The sequence below is a fragment of the Rhineura floridana genome, chromosome 4 (assembly GCF_030035675.1).
Source record: "Rhineura floridana isolate rRhiFlo1 chromosome 4, rRhiFlo1.hap2, whole genome shotgun sequence".
In the NCBI taxonomy this organism is placed as follows: Eukaryota; Metazoa; Chordata; class Lepidosauria; order Squamata; family Rhineuridae; genus Rhineura; species Rhineura floridana.
Window position 1 is genome coordinate 189,192,833 of NC_084483.1, and position 26,404 is coordinate 189,219,236.

General features: G+C 40.9%; 2 protein-coding genes across 11 annotated transcripts in view; both read left to right on the forward strand.

The window, feature by feature from the left end:
• Positions 1-4,573, forward strand: part of MAP4K3 (mitogen-activated protein kinase kinase kinase kinase 3) — a 93,869-nt gene extending 89,296 nt beyond the window's left edge. For 5 of the 10 annotated variants that reach the window (XM_061625567.1, XM_061625566.1, XM_061625569.1 and 2 more), the window contains 4 exons: positions 30-122; positions 1,340-1,410; positions 1,991-2,046; positions 2,605-4,573. In XM_061625567.1, the coding sequence (XP_061481551.1) occupies positions 30-122; positions 1,340-1,410; positions 1,991-2,046; positions 2,605-2,692 (308 nt within the window). In that variant the 3' untranslated portion in view covers positions 2,693-4,573. The remainder of the gene's footprint in view (positions 1-29; positions 123-1,339; positions 1,411-1,990; positions 2,047-2,604) is intronic. The other 5 variants (XM_061625570.1, XM_061625571.1, XM_061625572.1 and 2 more) reach the window with 2 other exon arrangements.
• Positions 4,574-12,695: 8,122 nt separating this feature from the next.
• The window catches only part of SOS1 (SOS Ras/Rac guanine nucleotide exchange factor 1), a 97,693-nt gene continuing 83,984 nt past the window's right edge, over positions 12,696-26,404 (forward strand). Inside the window, exon 1 of the mRNA XM_061625577.1 lies at positions 12,696-13,444. Within this exon, the coding sequence (XP_061481561.1) occupies positions 13,358-13,444 (87 nt within the window). The 5' untranslated portion in view covers positions 12,696-13,357. The remainder of the gene's footprint in view (positions 13,445-26,404) is intronic.

A 26,404-nucleotide genomic window follows, 5' to 3' on the forward strand; every position in this document is an offset into this window, starting at 1 on the left:
GCTGAATAATACACCGTGTCTTTTTTCAGGCTGTATAAAAATAGTAAATTTGCAAGGCAGATTAAAATCTAGTCGAAAACTGTCTGCGGAACTCACATTTGATTTCCAGATTGAATCAATAGGTAAGTAAAATTTAGCTTTCATATTTATCTGGTTCCTCTAGTATTTTAGAATGAAGTGAAATTGGGGGAGGGAGATCCAGGTTTCTAAAGTATTTTATGGTAAAGTACTCATTTTATTTATTTCTAAACACAGACAGAACTTTAAAAAGCCAGTTGGGACAAATAATAAATTCTCATTTTTCAAAAGTTGTTTAAAACATTTGAAAACAAATCAAGGGTAAAGGAAAATATTTGACTATAGCACTGTTTGCAAAGGCAGTTGTTGGATAAAATCCCAGTTGTTTATAAAATTCAAACATTTCAATATCCCTTGAAATAAGAAGTTGTACAGGAGTACAGTGTATAGGAAACAGTATCTGGGTTTGTGGTGACTTCCATAATTCCTATGAGTTCTAATATATTCCTCATGCATTTTCCCCCTCCAACTCAAAATCTTCTGGAGTTACAGATCTTTTTTTTAAAGTTTAATGCCTTAATTGCTGCATTAACATAAAGTCTCTATTGTGGCGTTAAATGTGAGGTTTTTTACCATGTTATGGTCACTTGAATCCAGCAATCCCATGGATGTACTGGGTTTTCCCCCCTTCGTTCATTTTAAATGAGATCTATTTTGTCTCCTTGTGAGAAGACTTTCTAAAGGTGGGGTATCAAATAAATAAATAAATAAATAAATGTTTTTCCTCTGAAAAAAATAATCACAATCCAGAGAAATTACATATCCACTCAAGTCCCATTGAAATCAGTGCAATTTAAGATGCAGTTGAGTTCTTAAACACCTAGTTCAGATGATGATCCAAAATTTCTAAACCATGATTTAGATTAGGGGTGTGAAATAGATCCAGTTGGTAGTCATACAACTCTCTTAACAGGTGAGCACTACTGAGTTCTCCATTATGACATCATAGTGACATCAGGTGACTGGCAGATGGGACTTGTGCCAGGACTAATTAGGTCCTTGGGCCGAGGTTCCCCACCCCTGGCTTAGATTATCACTACTGAGCTATGACAAGCATCAGGCATACAAGAAAGTGAAACTTTTTGCTTTCATCTAAAACAGCAGTGTTCTGCTGTTCATGAACTTGGGCTTAGGCATGTTTAACTCTTTTTTGAATTGCATGTATTTAGATATGTATGGAATCAATACAACTTAGGTGCAAATAAGCATGTGTACATAGCTACAGTTTAAAACACTGATTCAAATTGTATCTTTCAACCAGTTTGCCTGCAAGATAGTGTTCTGGCTTTCTGGAAACATGGAATGCAAGGCAGGAGTTTTCGATCAAATGAGGTAAATATTGCAAGATGGAATAAAAATTTGTGCCATTCCTTTGAATTATTTTGAAAAATAAACTTAAAGGCTAGATTGCTGTTCATATCCATTTAATTTTTCAGTCTACAGGTGATACTGTAAAATACAGTAGGTTGTAAGTAATTAGGTTACCTTAAAAGAAATGGCAAATGTAGTATAGTGATCAGAAGAATAGTTGGAAATTCCTGCTTCGAATCTCAGCTGATCTGTAAACTCCTTGTCTTAGACACCCCCTGCCATCTGAACTGTATAGAAGTAGTAATAGAGAAAAATAATAGAGGGCATGTTGTAAGGGTTATTGAGACTTTGTAAAATATTTTGAGCATGTAGATTTATATATAGTGCTTTCCCTTTAGTAGTACTTTAAAGAGGGGCACTCCTTAGCTGACTGTTTTTAAATTGATTAGTATAATTGAATCCTAGTATCTAGTTAGAATAACTTTACGTAATGATGGTTGGGGGGGCAGAGAGAAAAGCATGCAAACTTTTTTGTTTTTAAGCATTTGTTATGTTAAACACTTAATCACTCTACTAAGCATTTATTCGGTTTCTCAAATAGATCACACAGGAAATTTCGGACAATACAAGAATATTCAGACTCCTTGGATCTGACAGGTATGATCAATTCCAGTCTCAACATATTTAAACAAGTGGAATCTGTTCTTCAAGTGGGGAGGTAGTAGAATGCTCAGGGCCAGCAACCAAAGGTTAGCATATTTCTTTTGTAAACCACTTGGAGGATTTTACATTCAAGTGGTGTATGCATATTGTTAAGTAAAATAAAATAATTAGGACATCTGTTGAAGGCACACTGCCACTGAAGAGTAGCAAACGCCACCACCTTTGCTGCCCTTTCTCTCTGGGCCATGAAGATTGGACCTGATAGAATGAATCCCCACCACCATGCAGAGAAAGAGGGTAGGCAGCAGCTGTTACTGCAGAGCCTTGCTGCCATTGCCATTCACCCATTTGTGTGGCCAGTGAGTAATTGGCAACGGATTGGGTGGGGGAAGAGAAGCAGGTGCTTCCAACAGTGCTCAGGAGGAGCTGTCCATTGGAGGGCATCTTCCCAAAGTGCTCCCCTTCCTCCAACTAGGAGCTAGTTCTGATTTGGTTTATAATAAGTAGTAGCTTAATGTGTTGTGCTTGTTTTTGCTTACTCTTCTCCCCCAGAGTTGTGGTACTGGAGAGTAGGCCAACAGACAACCCTACAGCCAACAGCAATTTATACATCCTAGCGGGTCATGAAAATAGTTACTGAGAAGCAACATGCATTAAGATTAACTCATGAACTTGCTCAGAAAACACTACTGCTTCAACACTTTTAGATGGCTGAAATTGCACAAAAGCTGCAGTATCCCAACTTTAGTTACTTTGTAATTTATTGTGATGTATGAGAGAATGAGTGAGACGCAAGGATGCTTGCCTGAATGATACGGACACAATTAGCACATTAATACCACAAAAGTGCTTGATTCACCATTATGTAATCTTTGTACATATAGGCAGTATTTTTCAGTGAAATGTATTGCTGAAAGTCTCTCTTGATTTTATGTAGATAGTAGACAAATGTCTTAACTGTACAGATGTAAAAAGGTTGCTGAGGACATAAAATTTGATTTAGGGTACTATTTTAAGGACTCTTCAAAAATTGGATGCTAGCGATAAACACTGCATTTAATAATAACACTATTGTATTTTATTATGTAATTTACTAATAGAAATAAACCTTAACTTTTTAGACATTGTAACCAAGGCTGTAATCCTATTACAATCTTGTTTTTAATTTTATGCAAGTACACTGGTGTTTTTGGTTGCACAAAGTATTAATATGTGATGTATTAGTCACAAACATAAGCTGTGACATTGTGGATATGATTTGGGTGTTATAATTTTAGGGAGGGGTAGCTTTTTTGTGAAACCAGCCAACTGAACACCTGTATTTTTATATTTAAGGAAAATTCTCTAATTATTTTCTGTGCTTGGAAGAAAGTACAAATTTTGGAATGGGAATACATCTTGAGTAGTGGTACCTTGCTATAATTATTAATGTATGCAATGATAAAATAAGCATTATTGCGAGTTTTTGTTAATCAGTGCCACAACAAATTACAGCATTCTGCATCATGGTTGAAATATTTGGGGGTGGATCCAAATAACCACCTGCAAAAGGCTGCTCCACAAAATTAGTATCCTGTGCAGTACTTGCAGATATTCATGAGCACTTGCAGTAAGATGAAGGTATGCATTTTCCTTATTAAGAAGCTGATAACTGACTTGGCAGGACTGATTGAGTGGAGTCCACACTGAATTGCCAATGTGCCCATTTGGAGCTGCAGAGCTCTTCTGCCAGTTCTTATAGGATGTTCATGTACCATGGGATTTCACACTGGTTTCCATGTTCCTTATGTGGTAGGATCTTGTGGGCCAATAGTTTTCAAGCTACATTCCAGAGAACTTTAGAGTTCCTCAGAGGCTTAGCAGGGAACTTCTCACTGAGATGATCAGTAATAGTGGAAAGCATTCCTTAAAGATAGCATGCTTACCCATACTGATTTTTCCCTTCTTATGAACAGTTGCAGAGAATCTAAGATGTGCTCTCAGTTTGTGAAGGGTGGCAGTAAAGCCCAGTAAGTGTGGCAAGCACCCCTTATGAACTGACTGCGCATCACATACAGTGCCCAAGAATCCTTTGCAACATGCAGGGATTCATCAGCAAACTGCTTTCTCTCAAGGCAGGAAGCTTGAAACCTGATGCTATAAGAGTTTGCACATACAGAACAGTGGTTCTGAATAGAGAAGAGAGTTGTTGGATAGAATAATTATCTTCATTCAGCCTGTTTGGGTTTTTTTACTTTTTTAAAAAATAATTGGCCTTATGATTTTCACTTGCTTTTTGATGTCTTTACACTTCGCCAAAATAATTTAGTTACTACCTCACACAAGCAATTTAAATTGTTATTATACATCACAGAAATTTGAGTTTTGAGGAAAACTATTTAAAATTGTTTTTCCAGTGCAGTATCTAAATGCCAACTTTTAGAAAAATGCACATATTGGCTTTTTTGTATATGTTCTTTATACTGTGATATAAAGTAAGAACTACATTAAAAGTGATTTATGGTCTGTATTGATGTTGTTAATGCTTTTGAATCTTTCCTATTGTATATAATGTAAAATAAAAATTTTTTAACATGTTTGTTGTACAAGTGGATTACCATCTGCACTAATTTTCTGATTGGGAAAAAGTTTTTCTAAATTGAAAACAGTTTTGATTGCAATAAAATATAGAAAGAATAAAAATTAAAAAGTGAATTTAGTTGCTACGATTATTACATGATGCTAAGTAATTATTACAAGTATTGCAAAATAAATGTTAACAGCATGAACAAACACATTTAGGACAGATTTAAGTTATACGTACTTAACCTATAGTTTCTACTAAACCTTTAAATAAAAAATTCATACACTGCCTCCTCCTTTGAGTCTAACAAAACTGATTAATTTTTCCATAATTATTATTTCTGAAACCCCTCTGTCTATTGTGGGTTTGGATTGCTATCTGGAGTGGTTGGATACAAACAGAAGGGCTCCTTCCTTTCGCAGAAGAGACTTTAGGATCCAGTGGAAGCTCCCACTGGAGGAAGGTTGTGGGAGAGAATCCAGCAACCTCAAGCAGCTTTTTCAAAGAACTGCTAGAGGAGGAGAAATTGATGAAAACTCCATACCCCCATTCCCTCCAGTCTTTGTGGGGATAGGGGTTCTTGAACAAAACTTAAGGATCCATTGAGAAATTGAGTGCGTATTAAGAAATTTTGCAATAAGAATCAATTTGAGCAAATGCCCACCTTTATGCGGTACAGAGGAAATTATTTTTGAAGTATACTTAGATATTTCTATGACACATATACACTGTATAGGACCAATGTCATTTCCCTCTGTACTTTATCACATTTCTAGACTATTCTTCATCCCAAAAGGATCCCACGCCAGTATACAATTAATGATAACATTCTACACAACATTAAAACCATTAATCTGGTCAAATACACAAATTATGTTAGCACGTACAGTCATGCAGCAGACACAATTGAGCTATGCCAAACACCTGTTTAAAGAAGAAAAGTTTTCACTAAACGGCAGAAGACTACCAGCTGACAACGAAGGGGCCAAACATTTCCAATAGGAGAAAGCTGCACTGCCAGAAAACCACAATGTTTCAGATCTGTGTATTCCAAACAACTATTATAGGCAGAACTACAAGCAAGACCTCTCCAGCAGATCTTACAAGCTCAGGTAGCAGGGCCAACAAGACATGGGTATAGGGGGAGCTGATATACCCAGTCCACAGCCAGCAGGGGACTGATACTCTGGTTATTTTTTAAAAAAATCTAGTCCTCCTAGAAAGAAGGTTGTGAAGCAAAATGTGCAGGCAACCTTCTAAGCAGTTTCTGTGAAATGAACAAATCTTGCTGCTCCCCGTCTTTCAGTATTTTTAGCCACTGAAGCCAGAGCTGTGATTGACAAGTGAGTTGTTTGAACATCGGTCAATATGAATCCCTAGGGTTCTAAAGAGAAGGCTGTACATATTTTACTTGTCTGTCTGTTTGGGGATTATAAGGTTAACTTGCTATATATGACCTGCCCTGGGGCTCAAATGAGAAGGCAATAGAACATTGTGTTATGTGAGAGGTGGCACATCTGTCTGAGGGCAGGAAAATTAAACACTACAAAGTTCTTGATACCTGTAACCTGCTGGGTAGAGCCCGTGATTGGCAGGGAGGAAGGTAAACAGAAATTTCATCTGGAGGCATCTAGTCTGGAGGCAAGCAGTTCAAGGAGGAACTCTGGAGACATCAAAGGTTTTGTACACCTGGGAGATAGGCAATGAGAGTGTATGGAGCATAAACCATCTCTGTTATCTTTTTGGCACCTATTGAAGATCTTCCTCTTTCAGCAAGCCTTTTAAGTTGAGACCTTATCCCAGTCTGCGTCTGTGTTGGAATTGCTTTTTAATATGTTCTTAAACCTTTAAAAAAAAATCTTATTTTTTTTTTATGTCTTGAAAGCTTTTTTTAAAAAAGTTTTGTTTAATGTATTTTAAAGTCTGTTTTTATGCTGTTTTAAAGTGTTTTTAGTGCTTTTGTTTACTGCCCTGGGCTCCTGCTGGGAGGAAGGACGGGATATAAATCAAATAAATAAATAAATAAAATAAGATTTTAACTTTAGGGGATGTGCTTAGAGATAGGGATAGAAGATTTCATTTTACCTTTCATTGTGGATATTCTGGTTTTCTGTAAACTTTTAATGCAAAACCTTTTCCTAAAACTACTTATTTTGTCTTAGTAAACTTAGATTTTGTTTCATAAACCTGTGGTCTCAATTTAAATAACCCCATAAACAATGCTTCCTTGAGAGGCTTTGGGGAGACCCAAATAAGGTTTTTTAGGCTGATCAATAAAGGGCAGCCTGGTAGTAAAATTTTGCTCCTTTATGTGGTGTCAGCAAGTTCTTAAAGTGGGATAAGGATGGGCAAACAGAGTGGTACGCTCTGTGGTGGCTGCATCTCCCTTCCCCAGGCGGCACAGGACCCAGGATGGTCTTCAAAACAACTACACAATAAATGCAGTGGGATATTTAAAAAAAACACCCCAACAAATGCAAAATGTGAAGACTTTGCAAAAAGCCTTATCCATGTGCTCATGAAGAATTCAATATATAGTTAACTTACAGTAAAGTGGATAAGTAACTACAAGATTGCAGCCTAGGTTTGGATTTAGGATTGGCTTGGAGGAAATCATTTTTATACCTTTTACAGCTGTGTGGCTGGCAGAAATTGAATAGACTAAGTCTTTTCTAATCCGAAAATACAATTCTAGGACAAGCTTCACCTGTTCACATTCTGTCAGACATTTATATGTGTGGCCACTGATTTATTTTCGGGCTCTCTGCTCCACTTTCAAAAGAGGACACAAATTTGCATATGATACAAAGTATAAGCAAATCTGTACCCTCATTTAGGAGTGGGTCAGCAGGCCCAATCCACATAACACTGTACTGGACCCAGAAAATCCTGTTGGCACCCCTGTCAGGCAGATATTCAGAGATGCATTCCTTCCAGAACTTGGGTCCCAAGGTATTTAGGGTTTTATACACCAAAATTTGTAAACAAATATGGAAAATAAAACAATGGCCCACAGACTGGAAGTGTTTAATATATATCCCAATTCCAAAGAAAAGGGATCCCAGGGAATGCAGTAATTATCGAACTATTGCCTTAATACCCCATGAAAGTAAAGTAATGCTCAAGATTCTACAACAAAGGCTCTTATCATATATGGAGTGAGAAATGCCAGATATTCAAGCCAGATTTAGAAAGGAAAGAGGCACCAGAGATCATAATACAAACATACATTGGATAATGGAATGGAACAAGGAATTTCAGAAGAAAATCACCCTGTGCTTTATAGATTACAGCAAAGCCTTTGATTGTGTAGATCATTAAAAACTATAGAATGCTTTAAAAGGAATGGGGGTGCCACAGCATCCGATTGACCTGATGCGCAATCTATACTCTGGACAGGAGGCTGTAAGGACAGAATATGGAGAAACCGATTGGTTCCCAATCGGAAAGCGTGTGAGACGGGTGTACTTTATCACCCTATTTGTTTATATGCAGAACATATACAGAAAGTGGGATTGGACCAAGAAGAAGGAGGTGTGAAAATCAGAGGGAGAAATATCAAGATATGCAGACGATACCATATTACTAGCAGAAACCAGTAATGATTTGAAACGAATGCTAACGAAAGTTAAAGAGGAAAGCACAAAAGCAGGATTACAGCTGAACATCAAGAAGACTAAAGCAATGGCAACAGAAGACTTTAAAGTTGACAATGAGAACATTGAACTTGTCAAGGATTATCAATACCTTGGCATAGTCATTAAAAGGAAGACAATAGTCAAATTAGAAGAAGGCTAGGTGAGGACAGCTATGAGAGAACTAGAAAAGGTCCACAAATGCAAAGATGTACCACTGGACACTAAAGTCAGGATCATTCAGACCATGGTATTCCCTATCTCTATGTATGGATGTGAAAGCTGGCCAGTGAAAAAAGCAGATAAGAGAAAAATCAACTCATTTGAATTGTGGTGTTGGAGGAGAGCTTTGTGGATACCATGGACTGCGAAAAAGACAAATGGGTGTCAGAACAAAGTAAACCAGAACTATTACTAGAAGCTAAAATGATGAAACTGAGGTTATCACACTTTGGACACATAATGAGACGACATGATTCACTAAAAAAGACAATACTGGGAAAAACAAGTGGGTAGAAAAAGAAGGCCAAACAAGAGATGGATGGATTCCATAAAGGAAGCCACAGACCTGAACTTACAAGATCTGAACAGGGTGGTTCACGACAGATGCTATCGGAGGTCACTGATTCATAGGGTTGCCATAAGTTGCAATTGACTTGAAAGCACATGACAACAACACACCAGTGTTAACACCTTGAATTGGGACTGCAACTAATTGGCAGCCAGTGCAGCTCTGTTGAGAATTGGTGAAATGTGGTCCCATCTTATAGCCCTTCTCACATTCTGCACAAGCAGTTTCTGGACAGTCTTTGAGGGTAGACTCACATAGAGGCATGAGGTTACCAGACCATGCCTATCCCAGTCCAGGAAGGGCCATAGCTGGCAAACCAGCCAGAGCTGGAAATAAGCATTTCTGCGTTGTGAACCTTCAGAGGGAATGCAACCCCATTTAGGATAGGCCTCCCTTCCAAACCTAAGAATTACCTACTAGTAGCACCTGCTTTGTAAGAATTCCATCCCAATTTATTATCCCACATCCAGCCATGACTTCCTTCAGACACTGTCCAGCAACTGCAGAGCCTCCTGATTCAGATGGTGTAGAGAGGGAGGACAGCATTCTACTAAATATTTGCACTAGTGCAATAGAATTTCCTGCCTCCCCTCCCCTCATGTGTACCCAAATCTGTTCCAGAAGTTTGGGGAAAACCCCAAACAGATTTGGGGGGGGGGAGGCAGAGGACATTCTGCTGCGCAAGGAAAAATCCTTGTACTGATGAAACTTTCAGCTATTGTTGGGGTGTCATGTGCATACTGATGACACTACACTTTCCAGATTACATCCCTCAATGGCTTCATATAGATGTTAAAAGTATGGGAGATGAGATTCAACCCTGTAGGACCCAACAGCAGAGATGCCAAGGGACCAAGCAGGTCCCCCAATGGCACTCTCTGATATGTAGAAATGGAACCACCAGAACATGATGCCCCCCAGCTGTTCCAGGAGGATCATGTGGTCAATGGTACCAAACACCTGTTGGATCAAGGAGAACCAACAGAGTTCCATTCCTCTTTCTCTCGATACAGGTACTCAATCAAGGTGGGCCAAGGCTATTTCAGTACCAAACCCAGGCTTGAAGCCAGATAGAAATGGATCTAGAAAACCCGTTGCCTCCAGCTACATCTGTCTGTGTGGTGTAGTGGTTAGAGTGTTGGACTATGACCTGGGAGACCAGGGTTCAAATCCCCACACAGCCATGAAGCTCACTGGGTGACCTTGGGCCAGTCACTGCCTCTCAGCCTCAGAGGAAGGCAATGGTTAAACTACCTCTGAATTCCGCTTACCATGACAACCCTATTCATAGAGTCGCCATAAGTCAGGATCGACTTGAAGGCAGTCCATTTCCATTTTCACCCTGTTTCCATTTACCCTGCTAGCCAGCACACTGTTCCTGAGTCTGAGAGGATTCCAGAGGAGGAAGAGGAGTAGAAACATGTAAGTTACATGCATCCCAGCCCACAAACCAGGTAAGAGGTTCACTGCAGTGCACAGATGTGACACCAAAGGGTCCCCCTTCAGGGTCACCAAGAGGGCAAGGGCACCACTTCCTTTAAGTTTGTCTTGTTGAATGTATTATCCAGTAGTATAAAGTGAGTAATGTTTTATTGGGTGTTAACTGGAATTGTATGTTTTCCTGCCCAGACTGAAGGTAACATTTGTGTTTGTTGTTAAATTGCTTAATCCCACTCTGTGTGAGTGACTGAACCAGTACAGAGTAAGGCCCTACCTATGTGGGAGACAGGCTGCTCTTTGTATGACTCTATTGCTCTAGATGGAAGAGGATGAATGAAGTGGTTCTAAATTATGTTTGATGCTGTCAGAGATATATTGTAGGCCAGACATTTCCTTTGCGACAAACGGCTGGCTGAGGATTGGCTGTGTTATTATAATTGTCATTGGTGGGACTGATTGAGAGTGAGGTTTGTATGTGGAAGAGTGCTAAGGATATGTTTGGGAGATGTTACTGTGGGGGCAGATACAGATGCAGCTGCTATCTCAGTTATCTTGTTTAGCCACTAATGATGCTTTATATGTGGAATGTTAAGAGATATTTTTCAGAAATGTGAAGTGGTATAGAAATGGTTTAAATAAAAAAAATGAACCTGACTAGGGCTGTGACTCCTTCTGGGCCATCTCCCAGGTGACACGATGTGAGCTGCCGTGCTAGTTTGCCCACCAAACCAGTGCTGCTACCGCCATTGAATTCCAGGTCAAACATTCCTGATCCGTCATTTTACCAACATTGTATGAACAATGGCATCTAGTTCAGAGTGAATGCAAGTAATTTTGCCATCAAAGTACTTTGCAAATTTCTCACAACAGGTCTCTGAAGGTTCGATGCTTATACCTTCAGCGTTGATTTTAGCAGCCAATGCACCATTCTGAAGTGCTCTGCTTGATGGCTACTTGAGGATCCCATTCCTTTTTCCTCATGTGTCATGTACATGTGAGGGCAGGAACTCCCTTACAAAAACTAGTACTGGTACTAAGTTTGTACTATGTTGCTCCTAAAGCTTTTTTTTTTTTTTTTGCTAAAAAGCAGGGTACAAATCCTTTAAATAAAAAAAGTGGAAAATGGTTCTCCTCCCCAGCTATGCACACTTACCTGGGAGTAAGCAACATTGAAAATGCGACATGCATAGGATCACATTGTCACAATCTGCTAGTCCTTAAGAGCCACAAGCCTCTTTGTTGTGTTTGCTGCAACAAAGTAACAAGGCTGCTCCGCTGGAACTTTTGATATCTGATTCTGTTTTATGGGAAGTCCTTAGGAGCAATGGCCAGTCTTGATCTTTCTTTCCCTTAACAAACTCTGTACAGGGCTATGACACTAAAGGCACTAGATCAAATAAAACAATTCTTTAATAGTAGCAGTTGATAATAATTAACACTTTGATCCACTTTCTGAGATCCAATACATTTTCAGGCATTTGAAGGATTGAGTTTTGTGGGGAGAGGGCAGGCTATTGGCTGGCTTTCATTGTAATGTATTGTTCTTTCTCTGATATTATGTCAAACTATGTTTTTAATTTTTTTGTAAGTCATCTGGAGATACCTTTTGTATTAAGCAACTTAGGCTACAAGCCAATACATGTCAACTCAGAAGTAAGCTCCATTGGGTCCAATGGGACTTACTCCCAGGTAAGTGTGTATTGGATTGCAGCTGCATCCCATTGAACCCAATGGATCTTAGCTGCAGTCCAATACACACTTACCTGGGAGTGAACCCAATGGAACCTAGCTGCAACAAATGCACACTTATCTGGGAGTAAGTTCCATTGAACCCAATGGCACTTAGCTGCAATCCAATGCACACTTACCTGGGAGTAAGTCCCATTGAACCCAATGGAACTTAGCTGGAATCCAATGCACACTTACCTGGGAGCAGAGCTTGGAAAATTTACTTTTTTGAACTACAACTCCCACCAGCCCAATCCCGGCTGGGGCTGATGGGAGTTGTAGTTTTAAAAAGTAAATTTTCCAAGCTCTGCCTGGGAGTAAACCTATTGAACCCAATGGCGTTTAGCTGCAACCAATACACACTTACCTGGGAGTCCCACTAAACCCAATGGGGCTTCTGAGTAGACATGTATTGGCTTGTAGCCCAATAAATTAAGATAATATTTCCTTGAAGCGGCACAGGAGAAAAAAAAAATCTCCCCCAGCTTCCTACATTGCAACAGAATCTCCACACGTCGCTCTCTCCAGTAAGACGTCCAGTTCTATTCGGCGCTGTTTTGCTTTTAACTTGTCAGCCTAAGCAGCGTTCGCTCAGAGCCGCTTAGCGGAGCTGTTTCTCCTCCGCGCCGCAGGTAGCGCTGTGACAGGATTTGTCTCTTCCCGCTCCACCCTCTTCCCCCCTCCGCGCCACCTTTCCAATAATTGAAAACGCTTCAGTGCATGTTCTCGTTTCGCAGTCGTGGATTGAGAAAGACTTGTGTGTGGTTCAGCCTCTCGCTTCCGCGCTGGAAGAGGAAGGGGAGGAGAAGAGATACGAAAAAGGGAAAAGCAAAGCGAGCGACTTGCAAAGAAAAGGTTGAGGGAAGGGGGAGGAGGGAGAAGGCGACCCGATCTGCGCACGCCCCATCGGCCTTTGCGCCAACTGCGCACGCGCTTGCGGTTGCAACCGTCAGGGCAAGGAAAGAGCCCCGAGAGTTCAAAGCCGCGCTCGGGACCCTGCTCCTCCCTCCCCTGAGCAACCGTCACTTTCCTGCTGTTGCCGGGCGGCCTTCCCTTCTGGTCCTTTCAGCCCCGGTCCTGTCAGGGTGAGGAAAAGGATGCACGGCGGTGTTTTGTCCCAGGCCAACCCCGGCGCTGAGTGAGACAAGGCCGGGCCGGGCGGCGGTTGACCGAGTAAGGGATGTCGCCGCCGCCCCCCGACGCTGGGTCCTGCCGCTGCCGCCCCCGGCGGCTCCCGCTGCCTCTGCCCTCCTCAGGTTCCGAGCGTCGCCCGCGGCCGCCGCTCCGGGCCCCGGAGCAACGTCGGGCTCGGCCCCAGCAGTGACTCCCGTCGCTTCCCCTCACAGGGGACGGGACGGGGCAAGCAGAATGCAGGCGCCGCCGCTGCTGTACGAGTTCTTCAGCGAAGAGAACGCGCCCAAGTGGCGGGGGCTGCTTGTGCCCGCGCTGAAAAAGGTGAGGGAGGGGAGAAAGCGCCTTGCCAAGTGTCAGAGAGGGAGGGAGTTGGCAGTCGTCCTTCCAAAAGGACTACCACGGAGTTAGAGGGAAGGGATGCGAGTCATGGTGTACATGTGTAGATACTAGGGGAAATAACAGGTACGGACATGCATGCACCTATCTGTGTATTGTAGTAAATGCCTATTGTTTGCAGCATGTTGACATTCACATGTGATGAGGAAAAATACGTCTCTCCCACCACCCTAAATTTGGGCAGCACCAATCTAGTTCAGAGGTAAGGCAGGAGGAGGGGTGCTATCATTAATAAAAATTCCATTACTCTTTCTTGAAAGCCACTGTTTCTGCGCTGTGTCTGGGTTTGAGGGACTGTTTGTGGTGTTGGGCCAAAGAGACAGGACGGTATTGTTGTTAGTGTACAGTTCCCTCTGGTGCAATACAACCTTCCTGACAGAGCTGGTAGAGGTAGTCTTGGATATGGTGTTGGAGAACTGCTGTCTAGTAGAGTTGGAGGATGTCAGTATTCATGCTGAGACTCCCTCAAATGGGCTGGCTTGGGACTTTGTGGCTTCTATGACAGCCATGGGGCTGTCTCACTACATCACTGGTCTGACATATGTAGCCAGACATGCCCTCAACCTTCTCCACAGAGTGGGTTGATAATACGCCATCAGTAGGGGGCTCACTTTGAGTCTGTTGTCATGGATGAATCATTCCCTGGTGAGGTTTGGAGTAAACATGGCTACCTCATGCTGCAGGGATGGGGGACCTATTGAAATGATCCGGCTGACATGGCTGGCACTCCTGTTGAGACTCTCATCACACTGTGGAATAGTGAGATGCGTAGAGCCATCAACATGACAGCTCCTGAATAGCCTTGCTGCCGCTGTGGAACACATAGTTCACCTTAATACTCTAGTGATCGGTGTGCGATGAAACAGAAGGGCAGATGGCTAGAGTGCGGGTGATGTAAGTCACGGTTTGAGCATGTGTGAGGTCACATTATTGTACCTACCACGTGATGGTGGTGAAGAAAACCTACTTTTCCACTACCGTTGCATCCACAAAGAGCCACCCGGCAGACCTTTTCCAAGTGGTGAATGGGCTTTTGTCATTTGGCCAAGAAAGCTTTGCTCTGACAACCTCGGCACCCTGCTGTAACAACTTTGGGAGGCACTTTAGGGACAAAATCAGATGCCACGGTTAGAGCAAGTCCGGTGGAGGGCATCCACTGCACCATCTATTCCATCTGTTCTTGATCAGTTTCAATTATTGCGGCCTGAGGATATGGACAAGCTGCTTGAAGAAGTGCGGCCCCAGCCCTCTTGACCTTTGCCCATCTTGGCTTCTTAGATTTAGCTATGGGGGGTTGATTTGGTGGGTCCAGGGAGCAGTCAGTGCTTCACTGGAGGAGAGTGGTATGTCCCTTCCTTAAGAAAACCCAGAAGTATTAAATAAATATTGCCCAGCGGCAAATATTCCTTTTTTGGGGGGGGGAAACTGCTGAGGAAGGTAGTGGCAGTCCAACTTCAGGCATGCTTGGAGGAGAATGAATACTGGATCCATTTCAGTCTGGCTTTAGGCCTGGTCATGGCACTGGAACTGCCTTGATCACACATTTCTCAAGAGAGGGATGTGGGGAGTGTAACCCTGCTCATTTTTCTTTATCTCTCAGCAGTTTTTAATACTGTTGACCATTGCATCCTTCTGGAACACCTCATGAGGGAGTTGGGCACTGTACTTCAATGGTTCTGGTCTTGCCTCCAAGGTCATTTCTAGAAAGTAGTTACGGGAGGCTTCTGCTTGACAACATAGGAGCTTTCCTGTGGTGTCCTGCAAGGTTCCATCTTGTTCCTCCATACTTTGTTTATATGAAGCTGCTGGGAGCAGTCTTCAAGAGTTTGGGAGTGAAGTGTCCCCAATATGCAGATGACATTTAGCTCTATCTGTCTGTTCCATCTGAATCAGGAGGTAGTTGAGATGTTGGACAGCTGTCTGGAGGCAGTGATAGGCTGGATGTGGGCCAACAAACTGAATCCTGAAAAGACAGATGTGTTCCAAGTCCAGGAGGTGGGAAGACAGTCTGTTCTGGATGGGGTTGCACTCCCATCTTAGGGACGTACTTAGGGAAGGGCTGTAGCTGTGTGGCAGAGCATCTGCCTTGCATGCAGAATGTCCCAAGTTCAATCCCCGGCATCTCCAGGTAGGGCTGGGAGGGTACCCTGTGTGAAACCATGGAGAATCACTGCCAGTCAGTGTAGACCACCTTTCCCAACCAGTGTGCCTCCAGATGTTGTTGGACCACAATTCCCATCTTTCCTGACCATTGGCAATGCTGAGGCTGATGGGAGTTGTGGTTCAACAGCATCTGGAGGCACACTGGTTGGGAAAGGCTGGTGCAGACAATACTGGATTAGATGGTATGATTCAGTATAAGGCAGCTTCCTGTATTCCCAACCTTTTTTATTTTTTTGTTGCTGGACTACAACTCCCATCAGCACCAGCGAGCATGGCCAATGGTCAGGAATTATGGGAACTGTAGTCCAGCAACAACAAAAATAAAAAAAGGTTGGGAAACACTGCAAGGAGCAGGTTCATATCTTGGGGATACTCCTGGATCCAACACTGAATTACCTTGATGACAAAGAGTGCCTGTTTCGAGCTCTGGCTGTTTTGTCACCTACAGCCCTTTTTGGACAGAACTCTGGTAACTTCCAGGTTAGATTATTGCAATGCATTCTATGCTGAGCTGCCCTTGAAGACCACTCGGAACCTTCAGCTGGTCCAAAAAGCAGCAGCCAGATAACAGGCTGAGTTGCTTTTAGAACACATAACACCTGTTCTGAAACTGTCACATTGGTTGCCAGTTTGGTTCTGGACCAATTCAAACTTTTCACGTTTGTGTTTAAAGCCCTAAACAACATCAGTCCCAAATATCTGAGACTGTCTCCTTCCCTACAGGCTCCCGGTTAAGATCAGCAGAGGGGACCTTCTTGGTAGTTTCATCACCCTCAGAAGTTCAGGGGATGGTGGCTCAAGAGAGGGTTTTCTCTTGGGCAACTCCCAAGTTGTGGAAGTCCCTCCCAACAGAGGTGCGTCTGGCACCTTCGCTGTATAGTTTTGGCAACTGCTAAAAATGCACCTCTTTACCCTTCAGCACTGTAGACATATGTCTTTAGAACCCACTCTGTTCCTGTGAATGTAATATGGTTTGATTGTTTTTAACGCTGTATTTTAAATTTCTGTAACCCACCCTGGATCTACTGGTGAAGGGTGGGAAATAAATGTAATAATAATAATTCACATGTGATAGCTCATAATACTCTCTGGGTGTATCACTGAGTATCTGGGCATTCACATAATTTGTTTTGGATTGTCAATGTTGACATGTCTGTGTTGATCATAGAATCTAGCATATTTGCTGTGTGCCCTGTGTACATGTACAGAGGTAGACTACTTGGGGTAGATAGCTAGTTTTCCATCCCCTTGTTTCCTAAAGTGGTCTTCTAGAAAAACTACTTCCTGACCTGTAAGTAGCAGATATATGCACAAATGACTTCAAGTATAAACCATTTACATAATAGTTAAATACAAGGGGAATGCAAAACATGGTATGTTATGACACAGGGTTAGGAGGATCTTCGACATGCCCCTTCCCTGGATACCTTCCGCCGAGCATTAAAAACTTGGCTGTTTGGTCAGGCCTTTGAGACTATCGGGATGGGCTAATTATATACTCAATCCCCGCTGCTATGTATTACAATTGCTGCTATTCTGTCACTGATGATTATTTGTATTTTATTGTATTTACTGTATTTTGTATTTTATTGAATTTAATATGTATGCCGCCTAGAGTGGCTTCGGCCAGATAGGCGGCCTAAAAATTAAATTATTATTATTATTATTATTAAGTGTGATTATCATGTTGCTCCAAGTGAAAGATGGAAAGATTTTTAAATTATTCATATTATACTGAATATTAGACAAATAATTCATACTGGAATGTCACCAAGTCCTTCAGATATACCTGCCTTATTGAAGAAAATTACGTGATTTGTTGCTGTATTATGTTCCAGTATAGTTGCTACTATTCTGGGTTTCATGCAGTTTGGCATTAAATGATACAAGTGCTGTTGCATTAAACTAGTGTTTCTTCTGAGAGGTATAGAACAGAGATAACCTGTTTTAACGGACTAGCTTTCAGTTAAAATGTGCTTCTTATACATGATTTTCCTGCCAGGTATAGATGCTTGGAACAAACTTAAGCTTTATGAGCTCTTAAACATTATTGAAGGGTGGCTGGTGTATAGGACTTCATGGACTAAAGGTGTTGTCCGTGTTTGATAGATCTGTGTTGTGATTTGATGCTTAGTCTGCCCCTGGGTATTAGTGTACGTAACCATCTTTTTAAAAACAAACAAACCAGATTTACCTTTTTACCTGAACATAGCTCATTTTACTTTGTGAGGGAAGGTCATATTTTAACTTAGGAAGGATATCTAGGTGCATATTGATCAATTAACACTCACATTTTTGAGAGGTCTTTCTTTATCCTGGGGTAATATTTTAGTGATCAGTCTACCAGCCCCAACGTTTGTGAGTGAGTGACAGAGAGAGAGAGACAGAGACACCCCTGCACCAGTGTTTTGGAGCAGGATACAATAAATTTCATTAAGAATAATGCTAGTTTCATTATGTAAATATGTTTGTCAAGCTTGAAAACTTGTTTTCCTAATTTTCTAACAGTTCTGTGGTCTTATTTATGCAAAATGAGGGAGTAATCTTGGAGTGGTTCCGAAGGTGCTGTCAATCATGTTTAGGATAGAGTTTAAAAATGTGGATGTGTCTCATAGCCATTGTGAACAATAGACATTGATGAATTTGTTCTTGAAAGAACAACCAGATGGGCTGGTAACAGGAGCTTGATGGGAAAAGCGGACTGGGGAAATTTTGTTCTGAGTATGAAGTGACTAGACATTCTTATGGTGCAATCCTATACATGTCTTCTCAAAAGTAAGTCCCATTGAGTTTATTGGGATTTACACTTACTTACGTGGGTATAGGATTGCAGCCACAGTCTCTTATCCTAAAGTATAAAAACTGCTGTGGTGACTGCATGCTTTATTGTGGCATGAGGTTTGTTACACAATAGGTAAGACACACAAAATGGACTCTGTTCAGGACCAGTGTGTAAGAGACTGGCACTTCTTTCCCCTGACTTTTAACACCTGAGACTTCTAGATCAATCCTATTCTCTAGACTGTAATCTGTTTTAACTGGTTTTAATATTTATTTTTAAGTTATTAGAATCATAGAACAGTAGAGTTGGAAGGGGCCTCTAAGGCCATTGATGCCTCCTCATGGTGAAGGATTGATGATGATGATGATGATAAATTATTGAAGTATAAGCCAAGTTTACAAGGTGGTGACTAAATATAGTATAGAAAGAATGCAAAATACACTGGTTGCATTCAGATGAGAACAAGCAACAATGAGCCTCAAATTTGTGTGCTCCCAGGCACAGCCATGAGGAGGAGTTGAGAAGCTTTTACTTCTGGTTTAGATAAATCCAAGCTTGTGTTGCCTCCAATCCCTGCAAATGGGTTAATGTTAACTTTGGTTTACTTGAAGCAAGCCAACTTCAAACCATGGCTTATAACATTGTAGTTAACATTAATCACAGTTTATGGTATGCAGCACCCTAAACTGTGTTTAGTCAAAAGCAAAAACTTCTGAACTCATCACACTTGCTTCAGAAATGGAGACAGTACTAGCCTGTGGCTAGTGTTATGTCTGCATTTTCCTTAGTGAGAACTTACTAGAGCTCACACTTAAATGACTATGGTTACTTCAAATTTTCCATTACTGCAATCACAATTAAAAATTAACATTTTATTTATTATTTATTTACATGGCTGCAGTTTTATTATTTGACACTTCATCATATGAAATACACTAAGCTTTATAGCCTTAATAATAGAAGTTTCATGAAAAGTTACTTTTTTGAACTACAACTCCCATCAGCCCCAGGCAGCATGGCCACTGGATTGGGCTGATGGGAGTTGTAGTTCAAAAAAGTAACTTTTCCAAGCTCTGGTTTCATCATTGTGATCAGCTCCGTGCCGCAGAGTGGTAAGCGGTGGTAACGCAGCCGAAGCTCTGCTCACGGCCGGAGTTTGATTCCAGCAAAAGGAGGAAGTTGAATCTCCGGTAAAAGGGGTCGAGGTCCACTCAGCCTTCCATCCATCTGTGGTCGGTAAAATGCGTACCCGGCATATGCTGGGGGGTAAAGAAAGGCCAGGGACAGAACTGGCAATCCCACCCCATATATATGGTCTGCCTTAGTAAACATCGCAAGATGTCACCCTAAGAGTCGGAAACGACTCGCACTACAAGTGCGGGGACACCTTTACCTTTTTTACTACATTTTCACTGAGAAGTGAGACAAAACAGTTACAGGTTTAATACCCTGTTATGTTTTGCATGCATGAAAGATTCATTGGCTTATTGCATGTGTTATGTTTTCTTAATTGGAGCACAGACCCAGTTAAGCACTTAAGATCCACTGATTTCAGTGAGATTTAAGCACAGTTTGCGTAACATCAGTGGCTCTTAAGTGCGTAACCCTGGGTCTGTGCTCTAAGTTAAGCCTTTCAATTGCCCATTGCATTTTACCTTTTGAACTTGTTAAGTTAGATTCTACTCTAAAATGTATGCTAACTATATTTTACTTGGAATAAGTCCTTTTGATACTGCATGGAACATACATGCTTAGGATTGTAGCAGACATCTAGCTTTGTTCTTCAGTGGGACTGATTGCTTATTAGCTGTTCAGGAGAGGTAGTTTTACATTGTTATATGTGGTGGCAGTTAGGACAAATATGTCTTAAAGTTCAGACCCAAATTTCTGTTAACCTTTTGCTCCTGTACGCAGAACAGTGCATTTGAACTTTAATTTTATCATGCAAGAAACATGGGAGATATAGCCAGTATCGAAATCATTGGACTCATATTACTTGAGTCCATTGACTTCAGTGGAACTATTCTGAGTACAGTATAACAGTTGGACACCACCCAATATATAATTCTCTAAGACTTAGATAATTCATTTCACTATTTTAGAGGTAGAATGACATGTTTAGCTGTTAAATACGTTTCCTTAAAATCCTTTATAAAAATCTGACAGTTGGAATAGTAAGTCATTCTTGATCTATGGAAACTTATGTTGGCAAGTTGAAATATGAGTACCAGACAGCACTGTACTACCTAAAAAAAATTAAAATAGAAAGCAGTGTAGTAGTGTCTGGAGTAGTTTCACATGATAAAATAGTCTTCCCCAACTTGGCAGTCTCCAAATGTTTGGACTAAAAACCCCATCATCCCCAGCAGGGTTGATGGGAATTGTAGTCCAAAACATCTGGAAGGTTCCGAGCTGGGGAAGGGTGCTATAAGATTTACATGAGCACAGTTTGGATGTCATCTATAAATGTCACCTGTTGCATTTTATTGGCTTTGGTTGTGGGCATAGCAAAGTAGGGCCTCATGTGTAATTTAATTTTATCTGTAATGCACTGATCTCAATAATGTCTAACATGCAGTGTTGCATTTAATTTTGCTGTTAAAATTGTGTCATAGAGTCGCCTGGGTTCTGAGAGCCAGTGTGGTGTAGTGGTTAAGAAGTTGGACTATGACCTGGGAGACCAGGGTTCGAATCACCACACAGCCATGAAGTTCACTGGTTGACCTTGGGCCAGTCACTGCCTCTCAGCCTCAGAGGAAGGCAATGGTAAACCCCCTCTGAATACCGCTTACCATGAAAACCCTATTCATAGGGTCGCCATATTCACATCTGTACCATATCTGTGTTTAGGCTGCTATCTACTCTCCTCTGGCATGCTAGCTTTTAATTGTTTACCATTATTGCCATCACAGACATGTCTATGCAATTGTCTATTACCAGCCACTTCATTCCTGGTGCCATTGTAATTGAGAGAATTAACAGTGAGATCCTGTTCATATTTACTTGGAAGTAAATCTTGCTGAGATCAAACTCCCTAGTAAGTGTGTTTAAGATTACAGCCAATGCCAGTGCCACTGAATTGTAGAAATTTTAACTTGTGGCAAATATTCCCACTTGTAACCTAGCTGGACCCAGAGATGATGGAGGATTCAGAACTAATATTCATATTTATAATTGCCCTCAACCAAATGGGGCACAGTTAAAAGTAATACACAGGGAATAGTCATCCCTTTGTCTGTTCATGATAGGCACACCATCATAGCATCTGATGGAAATGAGAACACCTTTTGGTGCTACACTAAAACATCTCCAGCCATAAAACCATAAACTTATCTCCAAGACATAAAATCTCAGACTGACTACCATCAATTCAGAGCAATTAAATCATACTGATAATAAGGCCATTAATTACCTATATCATTAATTGTTAAGTGGTTCCACTAAGTTGGACAATTGTTTGTATAAACATTGAAAAACATTCCTGAAATGATAGTTTTTTGAATGTTCAGATGCATACCGGATATCTTCCCATGTCTAAAATATGATATTGTGTAGATGAAATTTATTGTATTTCTTTTATATATTCATCTATATTGAGGAGTGTACCATCTTGTTATATTTTAGAGTAGTTAATTTTCCTCTGACAATTGCAATAAGCAGCAGTTAAGTTAGGCATGTTTCATAAATCGGTGATCTTCAAAAGAAAATTTAGTATAAATATTCCTGCATTTTAGTATCAAATCAGTCTTCTCCTAGGAGAGGCTCAGATCCAGGTAACTAAGCAAGGTACCTCAGCTCTGCATCAAATAGGTTGCATCAATGTGTTATATCTGTGCTATATGTCAGGATTTTAGATCTGTTATGGTTTAAGATATGTAATGCCTTAACTTGCTTTTATTTTGATTCTATGCTGGTTATCTTTTATTCATTCTTATGGAACGTTTAAATAGTTTTATAAGTAAAGGAAACTTGTTTAACTGATCTTATCTGTCTGAACACGTGTTCCCAAATCCTAAAATTCCTGTGTTCTAATACAATGAAGGGGAGCTAACTTTCTCCCCTTTGACGTGGCATCTGTTCCAGGGAAAACTAAGGTGTACCTTTACCGCCAGGCTCATGGCCTGCTACATAGACAGCACACTTTGACTTCTATTCTGAACACAGCAAACCTGTCACAAGGTGACAGACAAATAAATAAATAAATAGAAAAATTAGGGCTTTGTATTTGTGCAAAGGGTCCAAATAAATAATGAACTTGGAAAAGGAGAAATAAGTGAAACCTAAAGCTGTGGTGTAAGCCTGTTTTAATTGTAAGTGGATTCTTGTTGGAATAATCATAGCACAGATATCTTAATGGTTTACTACTCTAATTTCTTATTTGGCAGGCATTAAATGTTGCTTGCCCTACCAGGTATAGGACTAAATTGTAATAAACTACTAAATAAGATCTGAATGGGGGTGATGCAAGATTTTGGCTTGCATCAGAGTTCTCTGGGACAATTGCTTGAAATTTATATCTTCTCACAAAATCTACACAATCCTTACCAACATTTGAATACCATTTTTGGTATATTCTTTTGTTCTGCTGAAATTAATACATCTGTGCCATGGGGTGTATTCATGTATACCTTTTTCTCTGGAGTATTTATGTCTGTAAAACAAGACCATGTCAATTTCAGCACCATGCCAGAATTTGGGCAGTATTACAAGTATAAATTGCTATTAGAAAAGCTACTGTTAATGGGCGTTTTCTACAGCAAATGAATAAAGTGTTGGAAGTAATACACAAATGTATATGTGCCTGGGGAGCATTATTGGGCCAGCTGTCACCAGATATGTATGCACACATGTATTATGTCCATACTTTACACATTTTCTGTAGGCAGCACTTCTATAAGACCAGTGTTCCCTATAGTGGATGTAATGTGTAACACTACCTTTAAATGACAAATTTTCTGTTACCTGGACAAGTTGTTCTTCATTTTAGTGGAAATTTCCTCCTTAAGCTAAGGCTTACACCATTTCTTGGGAAGCTACTAAATGCATTTCATGTCTCAATGGTACCTCTGACACAGTGCGTTATGGACGTGGTCGCCCCTGCTTTTCTATTTGGGGAACATTACATGTTGGACAATAAAATACTAACCCATTGTGAGGGCAGTATGAATGTGGAAGGAGCTGGTTTAGTGTAGTGGAATTGCATTAAATGACCAAGTAATTTTTTCAAGCCTAAAGTGGTGGTTATTTTATTTATTACATTTATACCACACCTTTCTTTTCATGATAGAAACCCAAGGCAACTTACATATGGCTCCCAGGCAGTCTCCCATCCAGGCACTGACCAGACCTCACCCTGCTTAGCTTCAGCAGGGTGCTGGCCTCATGTGCGTTCAGACCATAGCTTGGGACCTTCAGACCATAGCCTGGTTATGAATTTTATTTTTCCTCAGTTCTACGCATTTGAGGGGGGAAATTCTTTACTTGGAAGACAGTGCACATAGAGCTGATGCTTATATCTTCTCCACTGCAATCAGACCACAGACTCCCCCCATCCCCTCATGCAGCTAGCACCCTTAGGAAAAAAATCTCCATTGGTGTTGGGGGAGACTTTTTTCCTAAGGGATCAGCGATTCAGGGAGGCACCCTCTGTTTTGATTGTGGGGAAGAGAGAAGTTTCCGCCTGCCATGCTGACTGTCTTCCCAGTAAGAATTGTCTCGTTTGCACCTGTAATTAAACAAAAAACCCAAGATGCATAACTGCATGCTATGTATTAAACCAGCCTTCCCAAACCAGTGTCCCTGCAGATTTTTTGGACTACATCACCCAGCATCCCAGAGCATTAGCCATGCTGGCTAGGACTGTGAGATTTGTAGTCCAAAGCATCTGGAGAGTACCAGGTTGGGGAAGGCAGTGTTAAATGAACATCTAGCTTGGCCCTCCATACTGACTTGATTATAGTTGATATTGTTTACTTGAAGTAATTATTGATTGTATGTGATCTGGAGTTAATGTGAATCAAAGGGTGGCTGTTGGAAGGTGGCAATATTCCTGCAGAACAATATAGAATAAAATGGGGTTAAACTCCATCACTAATAATTGGAAAAGGACTGACATGTTGATAAGAGTACTAGGGTCCAGAAAATTTGGCTGGGCTTGGTGAGTAGGCATAGGTTGGATCCCAATTAAGTTAGCTATGCTTAGTTAAGTCATGAACAGAGCTTGGAAAAGTTACTTTTTTTGAACTACAACTCCCATCAGCCCAATCCAGTGGCCATGCTGGCTGGGGCTGATGGGAGTTGTAGTTCAAAAAAGTAACTTTTCCAAGCTCTGGTCATGACTAATGTTTCCTATTGATTGGATGGTTTGGATCCAGCCCATTGTTTGTAGTAGCTAGTGAGGACTGGGTTTGTCAGTTCCTCACTCCAAAGACGAAAAGTAAGAGCTTCCTTTTTATATCCACTGCCAATGAGGGGTTTTTACCTGCCACTTCTTTATGTATGTGTGTGTGTGTGTGTGTCTGTAACAACAGCCCCTCTCTTACAACCTGTGACACTGCTGCATCCTAACACGAGATGCAATTTTTTTTCGCTCAACACTTATTTAACTTATGGAAGCCAATGGAAGATGTTCTGGCCAGTTTTCCTCAATTCAGACAAGATGGGACGCTGTGGTTTGTTGCAAAAGAAGCTTCTCTCTTCCCCTTTGCGTGTGTAGTCCAGGAGGGGGAGATACCCATACTCAATTTGCACCTGCTCATTCTCATTACAGCAAACTGGTTTGTCATTAGGTGTAAATCACACCAGTGTCTGACTCCTCTTCTCATTTGCGTCATATTCCCTCTCTCTTCTGCATTGTAAATCATACAAACAAAAGGGACAACTTACATGTGTAAAGAGCTTAGGCTACTTTCAGTTTGCACGAACTCTCTTATATTGTCATCCATGAGGCTCAAAATGAAATTTGAGAACCTGAAGCTAACTATCTTTCAGATAATGGCCATGCTAGCATGGAATGATAATAAGACTTTCTGGCCTATCTTGGATTATTGTAAACAAGCAGGATTCTGATGCACATTACTCCTCTCTGGTGCACTTAGGGCAAACAAAACAATAAGCTTTTACTTCCTGTTATGTTCAAACCAGAGATGCAGTTTGTTGCTTCCAAACAAGCCATGATCACTAGCCAACCTTGCTGATCGTGGCTTCTCCAGGAACATCAGACTCAAAATCCTTGGTTCCAACAAAATAGGAAGCCAAAGCTTCCTGGTTTGTTTATCCTGCTCACACCTGGGGAGGAGGGGAATAATCTGACAGCATCCTCTGGTACACCGCTCATTCACACTAAGCAAGAAAGCTTGGTTTACCATAACGTGTGAACTTAATTCACATTTCTGATTAGAAAAATAAATTTACACCAGTATTTCAAAGATATATCTTTTACTGGAACATAATAGGATATAAATCTAAGCATGGCTAATTCTTTAGTTCCTTTGAAACTTGAAATAACATTGAAGCCTTTAATATTTTAATATACTTACAACACAAATGGAATATCTGAGTTTATTGCTGTTTCTAAATTCCATTATGATTGTTTTTGAGATGTTTTTCTCTTAAAAAAATAAAAGTTCCTTCTGAGTTTTCATGATAATGCTGAGGTCTCCATGTTACTTCTAAACAAAGATTAAAAAAAAACACAAAATGACGTTTTATGCGTATATACATATCCTGCCTTTCTTCCATCATGGCAGTGCTCAGGATTCCCAGGCAATCTTCATCCAGGCACAGACCAGACCCAGATCTGCTTAACTTCATCAAGGTTGCTGTGTCATATCCTCAGACCATATATGTTTATGGTTTCTATTTTCAGCTTTTGGTGGTGGTGTTTTTTAAAATTCCCCAGTATTCAAAAACATAAGAGAGACTTAGGTACCTTAGGATGC